A 17,245-nucleotide genomic window follows, 5' to 3' on the forward strand; every position below is an offset into this window, starting at 1 on the left:
GTGCCAAAATGAGTCTTTGTTCCATTTCCTTGAAAGCAGTTTTATTTTTTATGTTGGAGTAACTAATTTAAATTATCCATTCTTCTTTTCAAATCACCTTGCTCCTTTTTGAATATTTCACAAACCCTTGTTTTTCTATCAAACTCATTTTGTAAATCAATCTCACTCTTTTTCAAGCAATCATTTTCAGTTTTCACCTTTTTTATTTTCTTGAAAAAGACGTGCATTATCTTGAAAAAGAAAACTAATTTTGTGTTTTAATTCCTTGTTTCTAACATAAGAATCTTTCAAACTATCATGCAATTTTTCAATGAAAAATACAAGATCATCATCACTTTCATCATCACTTTCAAATTGAGAGTTAGAAGTTGTTACTTCATTATTTTCAATGGCCATAAAACCAATTGAACAGATTCTTCTTTCCCTTCAATTTCACCATCGGAGTTGCGCTCATTCCATGTGAATTGAAAATTGTTGAATCTTGTTTTTCTTCCTTCTTTCTTGTTCTTCATTGGACACTCACTCATGCAGTGTCCAAGTTGGCCACAATCATAACATTTGTCACCTTGTCTTTTGTTGACCTCTTGCTTTCTTTTGTTTCTTACATTATTAAATTGATTGAAATTTGAATTGCTAGATTCTCCTTTTCTGAATCTCTTTTTATTGAGAATTCTCTTAAAACTTTTTGTGATGAGAGCTAGATCATCATCATCCATATCTTCACCATCCAATGAAATTGAGTCATCTTCATCTTGAGATGTTTTTAGAGTGATGCTCCTTTTTACTTTTGCATCTTCTTTCTCTTGTACCATGGTTTTTAGTTTCAACTCATAACATGTTGAAGAGTTTATAAAAGATTCAATAGGCATCAAATTCAAATATTTTACTTCTTCAATAGCAGTCACCTTACTTTTCCAATCTTTGGACAAAGCATTCAAAATTTTTCTGTTTTTCTCTCATAAGGTATATTTATTTTCCAAAACCTCTAAATCCTTAATAAGATCATTAAATCAACAATACATTTGATCAATATTTTCATTAGGTTCCATCTTAAACGACTCATATTTAGTAACTAAGATAGATTTCTTTGTTCTATAACATTCTCACTACCTTCATGAATTTCTTTCAGTTTGTCCCAAATTTCTTTGGTTGACTTGCAACCCTTGACTCTAATAAATTCATTTGAATTTAAAGCACTATATAACACATTCATAACTTTTACATTTAAGGTGAGATGAGCTCTATCCTCAGCAGTCAGTTCATTTCTTATTTTTTGTTTAGATCTATGAGTATTTTCATCTATAACAGAGGCATCATATGGACCTTCACTAACAATAAATCACAATTCAATATCAATCGATTGTAAGAAGATAATCATTCTTTCTTTCCAACTCACATAATTTGATCCATTAAACATAGGAGGTCGAATCACAGATTGTCCTTCAAAAAATATAGTCCTAGTAGGAGGCTCGACCTCTGCTTCCTGTGGTCCCTATGGGTACTGTGGGAATCCCAATCACACGGAGGATATTTGCTGGAAAAAAGTGAGGAAATGCCTACGTTATGGGACTGCAGATCATCATATCGCTAATTGCCCAATTCTATCTCAAGAAGAGAGTGGGAACCGACAGTCAACCAAGACTAACTCTGGACAGTCGAAGGAGGAAGGGACTGGATCGAAAGTGTTGGCTCGAGTGTATTCCCTAGAGTAACATCATGTCCCTGACTCGTTTGAGGTTGTAGAAGGTACGATCCCCGTATTCTACCATTTAACTAAAATTTTGATAGATTCTGGTGGTAAGAAAATTTCGAGAACGAAATTTCTTTAAAGGGAAGAGAGTACGAGGACCTGCAAAATTCCCTTCTTTTATATTATTTTATTTTAATTCTTCGCATGCATTTTCTTTGCTTTATTCTATTACATTCAATTTTCAAAGATTTTTATAAGTAAGTATAATTTTTAAATCATTTTCCTGATTTAAGTTAGTTCATGTTAAGTTTGAAGTGTATTATGGACGGGCGACCCGCTAGTGCGTTAAGTGCGATAAATTTTTAACAACTAAATGAAGTTTTGTATAAAGAGATATTATTTTACAAGGTGCTAGGAGATAATTAGAGATTAACTAGATAGATTAACCATTGAAAAACAAGAAGATGAGATTAAACCTTAAGAGGTCAAGTGTCAAGCAACCCTTGGAAGATGGACTTTGACCAAAGTTTTCTTAACTTTCATAAAACCAATTTTGACCAAATTTCTTCCCATTTTTCCTTTGTCTTGGCCGAAACTTGAGGAGCAAAATAAAGAGAGAAACTTCATCTTGCACTTCAATTTCTTGCTACAATCTTGAGTTCCAACCATCAAAATTGCAAACTACTCCATAAAAGTTGCTTACTAAGGAGCATTAGAGGAGTTGATGGAGTGATTTTTTAGGGGAAAGTACTAAACTACCATCTTTCTAGTGGTTCTAAGGTAACTTGCCAAGAAATTCCTCTTTGCTTCTAATAATTGCATGTTAGTGGTTTAAGGTTGTTAAATATGTAGTTTTATGAGAAATATGGTGGCTTGAAGTGGTGTTATGGAAATTTTCAGTTTTATTGGTGAATTTTATGCCCATTTATAAAGCTTAATGGTTGGCCATGATTTACTATTTTTGAATTGTGAAATATCTAGTGTTTATGTGCTAGTTTACTTTGCCTAAAGGAATTTCCAGCTAGGGTACATAAAATTCAGATTAGCGTTTCCAATTTGGGCTTTATTGTGATTGGTTGTGGAGCTATTAAATGGTTATATGTGAAGGGTGTTGTGGCCCTAATTAAGTGCATGTAATAGATTATGATTGGTGGTTGCTATTGAGGTAGAATTGATATAAGTTTTGGTGTTGATTGTAGGATGGAAAAGTAAAGAATCTAGGGGAAATGCTGTCCAAAGTTTGAAGTCGTTTGGTTCCTTTAAGTTTGAGTTGATTTTTGGTAGAAATAAAGGGCTTTTGGGTTGCTCGTGTCCCTAGGTTCACATGTCTCCTTGTTGTCCAAAAATCACATCTTGCATCCTTATTCTAGTAGTTAACATGGTTAAGCGTACGACACGTACTCGGGTCACACTTTTGAATTCCGTTTGCTAGGTTTCAGTTGCGGGAACCATAATTGTTTTACCTTGGTTGTTCGTATGACGTGTCGGTGATCAAAGGCATACTTTGAGAGGAAACTTTTGAAGTTATCTTTGCTTGAACTGGTGAGTGTACCACTACTCGCATGACTTGTTGCTTAATTGATTTACTTGTACCTGCAATTTGTGACTTGAATGACTGTACTATCTGTTTATTCTGGACGAAACGAGGGTGTACTTTATCACATTTATTTCTCTTGCTTGTTTGTTGGTTCCTGTATCAATCTGAATATGTTACTTGTGCTTGATATGATGTCGTTTGGAGGCTTGTATCCAACGACCTTCCTGTTAAATTTGAGCTCAACCCTATTAGTAGTTAATTGAATCGAGCTAGCAAGAGGCTTGGTCAACGAAAACTAACAAGCCATGGGGGCCTGTTTCTTTGGAATCTTTGAGTATTGGAGACTCTGGATTCTTGGTATACTCGAGTATTATCACTTCTGTTCCTGTTGAGGTGTTCGGGCCCGACAAGGGGTATGTTTGGTAGACGGAATTTGGTGTAAAGTAGGGTCTACGGTCATGTTTATTTTTTAAACGTTGACGAAAAGTCAACGGGGTTGGATCAAGTACTGCAACGGGGATTTGGCTCTTGAGAGCCATCTATATCCTTTCTATTTGAGATTTTTATTTATTTCCTTATTTGGTGTGTATATTTGACTGATTAAAAGTAAAGCTCCATGATTCTTGACTGCTTGTACTTTTGGTACCTCATTGGGCGAAAACTCATCTCCATTACTTTTGTTTTCCTTACGGGGTCAATATTTTGGGAACTATGATTTTGAAGATAAGAGTTGAGCTAGTTATATACACTCTTTTATTTACGCTCCTCTGTAACAGAAACCCTAATCGTATTTTGTATAAATAAGGATATTATGGCTTGTACTTCAAGTTCATTTGTTGAAGACTCTGATGTATATATATCTAAGGGTTTAATCATACGTTTCAATAGGATTCATTTGAGAATGTACGTTTCTATGGTTATGTGAACTCTTTTTGGTATTCGTTGGAAATTTGAGCGAGTGCGGAACTTGAAATGAGGAAAGAACCGAAATTTGGCGGGAAGCTGATGCAGGAAATCCGTCCGTATATCCGGCCAGTTCTTGGCCGGATTGACAGGGGAAGTTGAAAATTTCATTTTTGCTCACTGCCTTGAATCCGGTCACCAATCCGGCCAGATTCTGACATGGCACTTGTTCTTTTCGATCTTCATTTGAGCGTTTAATCGTAGTGCTATTGTATCGTTTAGTTTAGCTAATTCAGTTTCCGACCGTTCATTTTCTCAAAGCTCTTTTGCACGTTTTCTAGGATTTGCGTGTGTTACGGCCTAGTAGTTCTAGTGAGAGTTGGGCAGACAATTCGCTAACCCTTAGGGTACGCCCTAGGAGAAGGTGGGACTGTCACAATTAGCAACCAACATTGTCAAACTTGATCAATTTGATAGAGGAAACTTCATAAAGTGGCAAAAATAAGTTCGTTTCCTTCTCACATTCTTGCAAGTGGTCTATGTTCTAAGCACTCCAAAGCCACTCATTGTCAATCTTGAGGATAAGACTCTAGATGAGATTTGAGGGTGACAAAAGTGGGAAAATGTTGGTGAGATATACTGTGGACACATAATTAATGCTATGAGCATGGCCTATTTGATGTCTATCTCACAATTACAACTGTAAAAGAGCCTTCAAATCGATTGGAGGCAAAATACGTGCATGAAAATGCAACAAGAAGTTCCTTGTTTCTTCTTTTAATAATTACAAAATGATAGATAACAAATCCGTTATGGAATAATTTGCTGAATTTGAAAGGTTTCTTAATCATTACAATTAACATAATTTACACATGGATGAAGCCATTATAGTGTGCTCTATTATAGAGAAATTGCCACTTTCACGGAAAGATTTTAAGAGAGATTTCAAACATAAGAAAGATGAAATCTTTCTTGAAACTCTTGCTAAATCTTTTCATCTAGAAGAGAACATGCACATGCATGAAAAAAGGACTCTCAAGTCCTTGAACAGAATAAGGTCTCAATGCATGTGATCAAGAAGGGGCAAAGTAGCAAGTCCCAAGGGCACAAGAGAGAACAACAGTTAAAGAATCAGCCCGATAACAAAAAAGCAAAAGAAGGGCAAGTGTTTCTATTGCAAAAGGGAAGGATACTTCAAGTTCAAATGCAAAATTCTTAAGAACAAGAAAGAGAAGCAAGTCTCTTCTAATGATGCAAGCAAAAATCCAGTGGCTATGATTTCAGAAATTAACTTTTTTGAAAATAATCTTGCTTGTTGGCTTGATTCTGGTGCTACAGGACACATTTGCAACAAAGAGTTGTTTAAGTCCACAAAATCAACAAATCAAGGCACCGTAGTCTACATGAGAAATTCTACTACCATTCTAGCTCAAGGCATTGGTGAAGTGGAATTAATGTTTACTTCTGGAAATGTTGTAACTCTTACCAAAGCATTTTATGTTCTAGAAGTTAGGAAGAACCTTGTGTCGCGTAGTTTATTGAATAAGTTTGGTTTTAGACTCGTTTTTGAGGCTGATAAGTTTGTATTGTCCAAAGGTGGTATGTTTGTAGGAAAAGAATATCTTTGTAATGGTAAGTTCAAACTTAATGTAATTACTTTCAATAAGAATAATGACATTTTCGAGTATAAACTTGAATCATCTTCTTCTTTATGGCATCAAAGACTTGGTCATGTTAACTGTAGAAGAATCAACGAAATCATGAAACTTGACTTGTTACCATGTAGTGAACAAAAGAAAGGAAAATACAACATGTATGCTAACCAAAATCACAAGAAGTCCTTTCCTAAAGTTGAAGAATCATCTAAAAAATTGGATCTTATGCATTAGGTGGTAAAAAAATATTTTATGACATTCATAGATGGTTGTACTAGATATTGTCATGTTTATTTGCTACATTCGAAAGATTAAGTCATGCATAAATTCAAGACATGCAAATCTGAAATAGAACTTCATTGTGAAACTTCTATCAAATGTTGAAGAACAAATAAAGGTAGAGAATATTATGATGTTGCATATTTTGAGTCTACCGAGATAAAACATGAAGTTACTACTCCTTATACACCACAACAACATAGTGTAGTAGAAAGGAAAAATCGTTTGTTAAAGGAAATAGTTAATCTACTCTTGTCAAATTTTGGCCTTAATAAAGGTTTTTGGGATGAAGGTTTGTTGATATCTCGTCACATTCTAAATAGAGTTCCAAATAAAAACAATTCTATCACTTATTATGAACTTTGGAATAAGAGGAAGCCTAATCTCAACTACTTGAGAATTTGGGGTTGTATGGCTAGTGTAAAGCTCTTGAAACCTAAGAAACGAAAATTGGGAGAAAGAGGTGTTGAGTGTATATGTTTGGGATATGCACAAAATATTAAACCTTACAAATTCATGGTAATGGAACCTAATGATTCAATTTCATTTAACAGCATAATTGTATTTAGGGATGCTATTTTTGAAGAAAATAGATTCACCTCCATTTCTAAAATGAGGGATGGTATTCCAAAGTCAAGTGAATTAATAAAAGATGATAGAAATGAGTTCATTGAATTGAGAAGAAGCAAAAGAGCTAAAAAGTCAAAAGACTTTGGCTCGGATTTTTATATGTATCTAGTCGAAGGAACCAAAGATAAATTGACCAATCAAATCCCTTATTGTTTCAATATCGAGACTGATCCTGAGACATTTGAAGAATCAGTGAAATCACAAGATACTCCTTTTTGGAAGGAAGCAATTAATGATGAAATCGACTCAATTAAGGATAACAAAACCTTGAAATTGATAGACTTACCACTTAGTTCAAAACCAATAGTTTATAAGTGAATTTTCAAGAAGAAAATGAAGGTTGATGGAACTATTGATAAGTTCAAGACTAGGTTAGTTGCCAACAGTTTCACACAAAAGTATAGTATGGACTATTTTGATACATATACTCTAGTAATAAAATTTTCTACAATTAGAATGTTACTTGCTCTAGTTTCAATCCAAAATTTAGTGATACACCATTGGATGTTAAAATAGTTTACTAAATGGTGATTTGGATGAAAAAGTCTACATGCAATAACCCGAAAGATTTTTTGTTCCTAGAAAATGTCACGCCCCAAATCGACCACCTGATTTGGATGCAACACGCCATGAAACTCAAGGAGTATACCCCCCTGAAGTCTCAGAAGGTATCTTACTTTACTACTCAACCTTGCAAACAATACCTGGGATAGATGCTTTTACAAAAAAAGAAAAGATCCAATAGAACCACGCTCAACATGAACTAGCATAAAAAGTAAACGTATCATAAAAATAAAAGTCAAACTTGTCCACTTATGGACAAGTGCCACACACTAGAATCCCTCAGCCATGACTAGAAAATAAAAATAAGCCATAATGATAAATCCCCGCTGCTAAACTTATGAGCTTGACCACTATATCAACCTCCAACCATTGACCATCTATTCTTCCTCTTCTTCCATGAACACTAACTCATATTCTCCATCGTTGTCTGCAAAATGGGGTGAGAAAGGGGGGTGAGCTTTTGCAAGCTTAGCAAGTACTACCTACTATACCTGTCGGATCATACACGTTACATATACATATAATTTAGCACTTACACAACACAATTCATACTTCATATTCATAGCTCCAACTGTTACAAAAGGACCATAAAGTCGTATGCAAATTTGCCAACACAATTATGCATCAAATTCGAATTCATAACAATCACCAAATAAAAGCTTTAACTTAATTAGAGGAACATGCCTTCATCGGTCTCTGTGTACACAGCCTAGTGTTTAATCCCCACTAGGGAAAGGTCATGGTTCGATTTCGAATTCATAATTATAGTAGTTGGGCTTGGTCTTGTCGAGTGTAGTCATGATCATAATTAAGTGGGTCCATTACATTAGTACATTTTATTTCGTAAACATATTCAATAACAAGCATATCATGATAAAAATTCCATTCAAAATAGCATATATGATCCGAATTTTTATATAGTAAAGTAATGTCCCAATTCATAAAATGTTTGTTGTTACAACTACAAGGATAGTGTGTAGTACTCACCTCAACTTTGACTAATTTCTTTTACTCTTCCACCCCTTGAGCTATGTGACGCCCCCACTTATTCTGGTAGTGCGAATTTCACCCCCTTATGTCTACAATCTATTTGTGCGAAATTCTTTGCTAACCAATCCATACCAAGAATTACATCAAAGTCATTCACGCCAATTTGTACTAGGTCAGCGTCAAACTCTTTACCTCCCACATCAATCTGACACCCCTTATATCTTATGTGAGAAACTAAAATTTTATTCCCAGGTATAGAGACACGATAGGGGTCGTCCAACCATTCTGATACCATATTAAGCAATATCACGAATCTTTTTGAAACAAATGAATGAGATGCACCACAATCAAACAGTACATAAGCAGGTACAGAGTTTATAGAAAGCACACCTGTGACCACATCATCAAACCCCTCGATATCCATGTCAGTCATCGCATGGATTCTCGCATTAGCTTTTGGCCTGGCATCAATGGATTTAGGTCCTTTTGTCACATCCCTTGGTGGTTTTGAACAATCCTTAGCACGATGGCCCACTTGTCCGCAATTGAAGCAAGCTCCTGTCTTCCAATGACACTCTCCTGGGTGGCGTCTGTGATAGTAGGCACATTCCGGAGCTATAGGAGTGTTATTTCTAGCAACCTTGCCTACTGCCTTGCCCGATCCAGAAGTGTCTTTGGTATTCACTTTAACTCTCTTGACAAGTTTGAACAACCCTTTTTGTCTTGGATTATTTGGGTTTCCCACGAAATCAATAGGCCTTGGGCGTTTAGCCTTCTCCACCTCCTTAATCCTTACTATCTCAGCTTCAGCTCTCAAACTAGCCTCATACATAGCACTATAAGTTGGAGTAGTTGCATTCACCATCCCCGCTTGAATTTCACTCAGTAAGCCATTTTTGTACCTCAACATCTTCAACGATTCGTCAGCTAAAATGGTAGGGGAGAATCTACCTAGAGTCGTAAATTTATGGGCATACTCCACTACTGACATTCCAGGTGTTTGTCTTAAATTTTCAAATTGCTGCATCCTCTGCAACCTAATCTCCGGTGGAAAGAAATAAGCCATAAACTGGTCCCTAAAGTGAGCCCAAGTGATGGGTGAGGTAATAGTTGGTTCCACTGCGGTCTACCACTTGCTCGCGTCTCCTACTAGGAAAGGCTTAATAATCAAATGTTTCATTCCTTCAGGCACATTAAGCAGTGTAAAATTGCTTTCAACTTCCTCTATCCATTTCTCAGCCTTATCTGGGTCGAGTGCTCTATCAAAGGTAGGCACATGAACCTTTTTCATGTGCTCATAATAGACATGGGTCCCCATAGGTCCCTGAGCATTAAAGTTTCTTTGTTAGTTACCATTCCCTTGCAAGTTGGCATTCAAATTTGCTTTTCTTTGGACTATGGTAGCTAGGTTAGTTATAACTTGCATGAGCTCCGGGGGCATGTTCACTTGCATATTTGTTGTGGCATTACCCGCTGTATTAGAGCCTTGACCCTGAGGGGGTGTTTGTTGATTATTGCTGTTCTGATTTCACACTCTTCTTCTAGGCAGCATATTCCTACACACATGCTTTTGTTATATACTCTTAAATTTTTATAGTAAAAGAAATTTGTTTTATTATTATCATTACTATTATTATCAGATACATATTTCTTGTGAAGCTTAATCAAGATGAGAAAAGGAATGGAAAAGAAATATAGCATTCCAACCTTTGAGCAAGAAAGAAATCCAAGTTACAGGTTAAATTAATCAAATGTAATTTATCGTAATTTAACCAAGAGAATGGGTGGCAATAAGCCTTATTCACTACTAAGCAAGAGTCGAACTAATACTCTTCTATTTGGGGCTAAGATTCACCACTAAACATATAAACTAGCAGGAATGTTAGCTCAACTAGAAAAAAAAAATCACTACTAGTATTTATTCCTCTTTATCTTGCACCACCAGCTCTTCCTCAGGATCTTCTTCCACTTCCTCATCACTTTCATTCTCATGACCCTGAGCTACATTGACTGGATGGGGTGGAATGCGCTCCAAAAGCATCCCTAACATTCCTTCCACATGAATCAATCGCCTTTCTTGAGCTGCCACATTTTGGTCAATCTCATCTTGAAATCCTCTCATCTCCTTTCTTACTATTTGCTCAACCTTCGTAACCTCTAGGCAGCCCTTTTTTCACAAATTCCTTCCACCAACTTACATTTCAAATCCTTATTTTCATCTTGAAGCTGGCGTTTAATCTCCACTTGCCTATTGCATTCATTTGCTAGCCTTTGAATCTCCTCCCTTTCACGAACCCTTTGTTCCACCACTACGCTGAGAAACTCCACAGGAATTGACATATTCTTATCTCCTTACACCACAAAATTGCTCATTAATGGCTTATACTTATTGGCTTAATTCATAGTAGTAACTAACACAATAACATTGAAGATCTTAAACCAGGCTCTAATACCACTAAATGTCAAGCCCCAAATCGACCACCTGATTTGGAATGCAACATGCCATGAAACTCAAGGAGTATACCCCCTTGAAGTCTCACAAGGCATCTTACTTTACTACTCAACCTTGCAAACAATACCTGGGATAGATGCTTTTACAAAAAAAGGAAAAGATCCAATAGAACCATGCTCAACATCAACTAGCATAAGGAGTAAACATATCATCAAAATAAAAGTCAAACTTGTCCACTTATGGACAAGTGCCACACACTAGAATCCCTCAGACATGACTAGAAAATAAAAATAAACCATAATGATAAATCCCCGCTGCTAAACTTATGAGCTTGACCACTATATCAACCTTCAACCATTGACCATCTATTTTTCCTCTTCTTCCACGAACACTAACTCATATTCTCCATCGTTGTCTGCAAAATGGGGTGAGAAAAGGGGGTGAGTTTTTGCAAGCTCAGCAAGTACTACCTACTATCTCTGTCGGATCATACATGTTACATATACATATAATTTAGCACTCACATAGCACAATTCATACTTCATATTCAAAGCTCCAACTGTTACAAAAGGGCCATAGAGTTGTATACAAATTTGCCAACACAATTATGCATCAAATTCGAATTTGTAAAAATCACCAAATAAAAGCTTTAACTTAATTAGAGGATCATACCTTCATTGGTCTCTGTGTACACTGCCTAGTGTTTAACCCCCACTAGGGAAAGGTCATGGTTCAAATTCGAATTCATAATTATAGTAGTTGGGCCTGGTCCTGCTAAGTGTAATCATGATCATAATTAAGTGGGTCCATTACATTAGTACATTTTATTTCGTAAACATATTCAATAACAAGCATATCATGATAAAAATTCCATTCAAAATAGCATATATGATCCGTATTTTTATATAGTAAAGTAATGCCCCAATTCATAAAATGTTTGTTGTTACAACTACAAGGATAGTGTGAAGTATTCACCTCAACTTCGACTAACTTCTTTTACTCTTCCACCCCTTGAGCTATGTGACGCCCTCACTTCTCTCTAAGACGAACCAAAGGTTATCGGGGGGATGCCTGCCCAACTCTCGCCAGGTCTTAGTATAATTTCAGTTCAAATTTAAAGGATAACGACTAATAACCAAAGTCGAAATAAAGACAAGAAGTCATTTCCATACATGAATATTCAATCTTACATCACAAGTTTCAAAATACAACCATTTTCTCAGAATATACAACTTCCAAAAGATGTCTAGTCAAATACATTCAAAACCCTAATCAAAAGTGCCTCAAGTCGGCTTCTCCATAACTATTTCCATCTCAGTCCCTGCTAAGGAAAACAAATCTAATGGGATGAGCTAACGCTTAGTGAGGCCAAGAAAACATGCAAAACACATAGTTCAGGCAGTGATAGCATTTAAGCGAGAATTAAAGCTGTAACATTTAAGCAATTCACAATTTTCAATAAAACACATTCAATGAGGATACATGAGCTCTCAGGAGTTAGGTTCAACTTACTTCACCAAGGCTCGATCGATTACCTCCCCGCGATGACACTCCGTCAACCGGGTCGGCATTAAATCCGTAGAACTCCACTTACTTCACAGTTCCGTCCACCATTACACCGCACCGGGCCCGAACTTCTATAAAAGGCACTACTACTCGAGTAGGCCAAGCGAGATCTCTCAATAAATCAAGCTTACAGTTATCTCATGGTTCACCAAATTTCTCGACCAAGCTCTTGTTGGCTCAAGTCGTAAGGTCGGCCAATTGAGATTTGGGCGTCCCCCAATTCAGTTATAAGTCGAGGAGATTCACTCCAACAACATGCAGATAGTTCAGTAATAAGTCGAGAAGATTCACTCCAACGACATCCAGTCAACCAAATACAGTTCAGTTATGAGCAGTTCAGTTGTGCAATCAGTTAAAAGAGAACGAGTGTAATAATGTACACACTCGACTCAATAGTTGTCAACCATTCAGTACATAAGAAGCAATTCACATAATTGCAACAAATCATGCACTTGACACTCACCAATCAAAATAAGGGAATAAGTGCTCAAACAAACTTTTAGGCGTTCACTTCGAGATCCTCTTGAAGGTCCCCTTGAGCGCCTGAACAAATAATAATTGATTATCACACACTATTACTTACAAACCCTTTGCTAACAAGGAAGATTGTACACTTGTACAATACTAAGAAAATGTCATTAAAGAGAGCCTTAATTACTCAAAAATTGAGCTCAACAGTGGGGTTTAATAACACAAGAAAAACTGATTTCCTCCATGAAATCAAGTTTAAAACGGTCAATCAAAGGATAGGGAAGAGTTTCCAAAAACTCATTTCCCAACAAGTCGGTAAAATTCAGTTTTAAGTGACAATCTTTGAAATTTCAGATCTTTCACTCAATAGGTCTAAAATTGGAAAACTTTATACTGTTGGAAACTAGGTTCAAAGTTCTAAAAGTTCTTCATACTTTTTCAAGATTCTAAATGAAAGATATTCAAATTTCAGTTCAAAGTGGCTGATTTGAGCATGCAAGATAGTTTCAGTCTTGTTTTTCGGCAAATTTTGGAAATTTGGCAAAATTCACAGAAAGTGAACTAGCCTCTAAAATTCCTAACATAATAAGAGTTCCATACAAAGCTTCAAACACAACAAGTAGAACTAAATTCGGAGTCATGAGTATCAAGATATCATAGTTCAAAGTCGGTAAATTTTCATTACTAAATAGTGAATTTTCAGATTTTAAAAGTAAATTTTGGGACATCATTTGGGTATTGAATTGGTCTTAGAGTAACACCAAATTTAGTACAATTCAACTTCCATATGATGACTACTCCTCTATCAAATTTCACGTAAAAAATAGTACGAGAAGGTAGTTAAAAAAACTACCAAAATTTAGAGAATTCTTAAAGCAAATCTGTCTTCTTGTTTTCTTTTCCTTTTTCAAACATTTTGCCCAATGAAATCAACTCCAATTCTATCCATTTTTGAAACCAAGGTTCTAGGAACACTTAATAAGCATTTGAAAAGCAATGGACATCAAGATTTTCGAAACAAAACGTCCCAAATCAAACCTAACTAGTCGGCTAGCGAGAAGAAAAAGATTTCCAGATTTTCAGCTTTGTCACAGTTTGAAAATTGAACCATATCTCACTCAATACAACTTGAAATTAAGAATGGTTGTCGCGTTGAAAACTAGAATCAAAAGGCTACATTTCATCAGAACGAGTCATTTTCAAAATCCATTCACAAGTGAGAGAAAATAGAGCCAAAAGATGCAGCTTCTACCTTACTCTTGGATAGACCATCAGAACAGGACAACAACTTTGCCGAATCACTACGGCTCACTCAATTCGAACTAGAAAATGAATTTTATACCGTTGGAAAGTTATAAATGTCTAGGTTCAAATGCCACAAACAACACTTGATTTTGACTTTTGCACAAAGAGTTATGTTCAATCAAAGGGGCACTGTTCAGACTGCTTGAACACATTTTCTAGTTTTCTTCAAATTTCGAAATTTCAAGTTTTATCAACCAATTCAAATAATTTTTGGTATAAATTTTCTATACACCATATACAACATATATCAACCAATTTCACAGCAAAAAAACCCACAAAAATTTGAAAGGCAGGTACGAAAAGCACTGGACAGATTCGGCCAGTTCTAGTTCCTCTTATTTCTCAACTTTCTCTCCATTTCTAACCGTAATTCCTCTCATTCAACACATAAACAACATAACAAGCATTTAATCCTCCAGGCAGCTACCTAGAGGTCACCACAAGACCGCTAGCCTAACATTTAAAGCAAGAAATTAAACACCTCAAGTCCGCTAGCCTAATCCATGCTTAGGGTTCAAACCCTTGCAAATCCAATCGTAAATCTTGTATTAAATGGAGAGATTAGATGAGTTGATGGTTACCTCCTTAACTCTTGAAGAAACCAGAAATTTCACCACCAAAAACGTCCAAGACTCACTGCAAGATGAAGCCTTTCAACGAGCTCAAGCTAATCTCCAAGGGATTTTGAGGTTGGATGCAAAGTTAGAAGTGATTTGGAGCAAGAATAAGCAAGATGGATTGGAACTTTCTTTCCCTTGCTGTTTGGCCGGCTATGGAGTGAGGAGAGAGAGAGAGTTTGTTTTGTGAAGCTTCCAAAAGAAGCCTAAGGAATTTGTGGTAAAAAATCTTACAAAAGTCAACTAGGAATAGTGTCGCGCGCGGTATCGTGCCATCATTTTTTTTTCTCTTATTTGTTACACTTGTGCACTAAACGTCCGATGTAATTCCTTTAACATTATAATTATTCACTCTTAATAGTTTAGAATAAATTTCTTAAATCTCCATTTAACCGTTCCGGCTCAAAATACGTGAACTTCCGATTTACGCGCGATAAAGCGAAACTTAAAAGAAATTCTTATAACGATAATATAATTAACTAATACTAGGGTAAATAATCATAAAAATAACTATTTTAGAAATAAAACATGAGTCCTCACATCCTCTCCCCCTTAAGAAAATTTCGTCCTCGAAATTATACCTTGATCTCAGAACAGGTCTGGATACTTTTCTCGAATCTCTTCTTCAATTTCCCAAGTTGCTTCCTCTAGTCCGTGGTTCCTCCATAAGACTTTCACCAATGGAATCCGCTTAGTTCTGAATTCTTTCACCTTACGATCTAGAAGTTTTATCGGTTTCTCCTCATAGGTCAGCACTTCATCAATTTCAATATTCTCCGGTTGCAGGATATGAGACGGATCTGGATGATATCTCTTGAACATGGACACGTGAAAAACATTGTGAATTCGAGACAGACTTGGTGGCAATTCCAACTTATACGCCACGTTTCCCACGTGTTGGATAATCTTATACGGTCCTACAAATCTCGGTTGCAACTTCTTTCTTCTTCTTGCCATCAAACTCGCTTTCAGAGGAGTAATCTAAAGAAAAATTTGATCTCCAACCACCAATTCCAAGTCCTTCCTTCGGTTATCTGCATAACTCTTTGACGACTTTTTACGGTTTGAATCCTCTGGCGTATCAACTTCACTTTTTCGTTCGCCTCCTCAATCCAAGGTACTGTAGTTGGGTCCAAAACTTTCTTTTCACCTATTTCGTCCCAACAAATCAGAGACCTACGCTTCCGACCATATAGTGCTTCATATGGAGCCATTTGAATGGAAGAATGAAAACTATTATTATAAGCAAATTCTACCAAAGCCAAATACTTACTCCAACTCTCCTCAAAATCCAAAATACAAGTTCTCAACATGTCCTCAAGAGTTTGAATCGTCCTCTTCGACTGTCCATCTGTCTGGGGATGGTAAATAGTACTAAAATTCAATTTAGTCCCAAACACTTCTTACATCTTTTGCCAGAACCACTAGACAAATCGTCCTCTAGGGTGTCGATCAAACACAATACTTACAGGTATCTCGTGTAACCTTATAATTTCATCCAAATACAGCTTCGCTAATTTCTCCACTACTAATCGGCAGAAAATGAGCCGATTTGGTCAATCTATCCACTATTACCCAAATGGCATCATGACCCCTTTGTGTTCTAAGTAATCTAGATACAAAATTCATGGTGATATTTTTTCATTTCCACTCGAGTATCTCTAAAAGTTGCAAAAGACCTGATGATTTTTGATATTTGGCTTTAACCTGTTGACAAATCAAACAGGTCTGGACAAATTGAGTATCTTCTTTATGTTCTCCCACCAGTACAAACTCTTCGAGTTCTGGTACATTTTATTCCCTCCAAAATGTACTGTGTACTTAGATCGGTGTGTTTCTTTCAAAATTTCCTTCTTAAACCCTTCGTCATTTGGCACTACTATCCGATTCCGAAACTTCAATACACCATTTACTCCCAAGTTAAAATCAACCTCTCTCCCTTTTTGACTTTCTCGAACCACCTTTTCACTTCAGGGTCCTTTCCCTGAGTCTCCTTAATATGTTCCAACAAAGTGGATTTCACGACAATATTTTCAAGGATCCCTTTTCTCGATTCAAGTCGAGGGTTCCATATACTAATCTTCTCCAACAATTGCAACTCTTTAATCATCAATCTTGCCACTTGCACTTGACAACTTAAAGCATCGGCCACTACATTGGCTTTCCTTGAATGGTACTTTATTGTGCAATCATAATCCTCCAAGAATTCCATCCACCTACGTTGTCTCAAGTTCAGCCTTTTAGGAAAACAAATACTTAAGGTTCTTGTGGTCCGTAAAAACCTCAAATGTTACCCCATAGAGGTAATGTCTCCACTTCTTTAATGCAAACACTGCAGCCGCTAATTCCAAGTTATGAGTTGGGTAATTTCTCTCGTGTGACTTTAATTTTCTAGAGGCATACGCTATCACCTTATCATTTTGCATTAATACACATCCCAAACCTTCCTTTAAAGCATCTGTGTAGACCACAAAACTATCCTTCCCATTCGGTAGAGCTAATACTGGTGCTCTCGTCAAACGTCTCTTTACTTTTGAAAACTTTCTTCACACTTAGGACTCTATATAAATTTCTCACTTTTCTTGG

At 36.3% G+C, this 17,245-nt stretch overlaps 1 protein-coding gene across 1 annotated transcript; it reads right to left on the reverse strand.

Annotated features, from left to right (window-relative positions):
- Positions 1 to 7,804: 7,804 nt before the first annotated feature.
- Positions 7,805 to 9,314, reverse strand: LOC140035619 (uncharacterized). The gene is made up of 2 exons (XM_072076922.1): positions 8,371 to 9,314; positions 7,805 to 7,829 (listed from the first exon to the last, which is right to left on the reverse strand). The coding sequence occupies exons 1-2, from the start codon at positions 9,312 to 9,314 to the stop codon at positions 7,805 to 7,807; spliced, it is 969 nt and encodes a 322-aa protein (XP_071933023.1).
- Between the last annotated feature and the right edge of the window lie 7,931 nt (positions 9,315 to 17,245).

The sequence above is a fragment of the Coffea arabica genome, chromosome 2c, assembly GCF_036785885.1.
Source record: "Coffea arabica cultivar ET-39 chromosome 2c, Coffea Arabica ET-39 HiFi, whole genome shotgun sequence".
NCBI classification, from domain to species: Eukaryota; Viridiplantae; Streptophyta; class Magnoliopsida; order Gentianales; family Rubiaceae; genus Coffea; species Coffea arabica.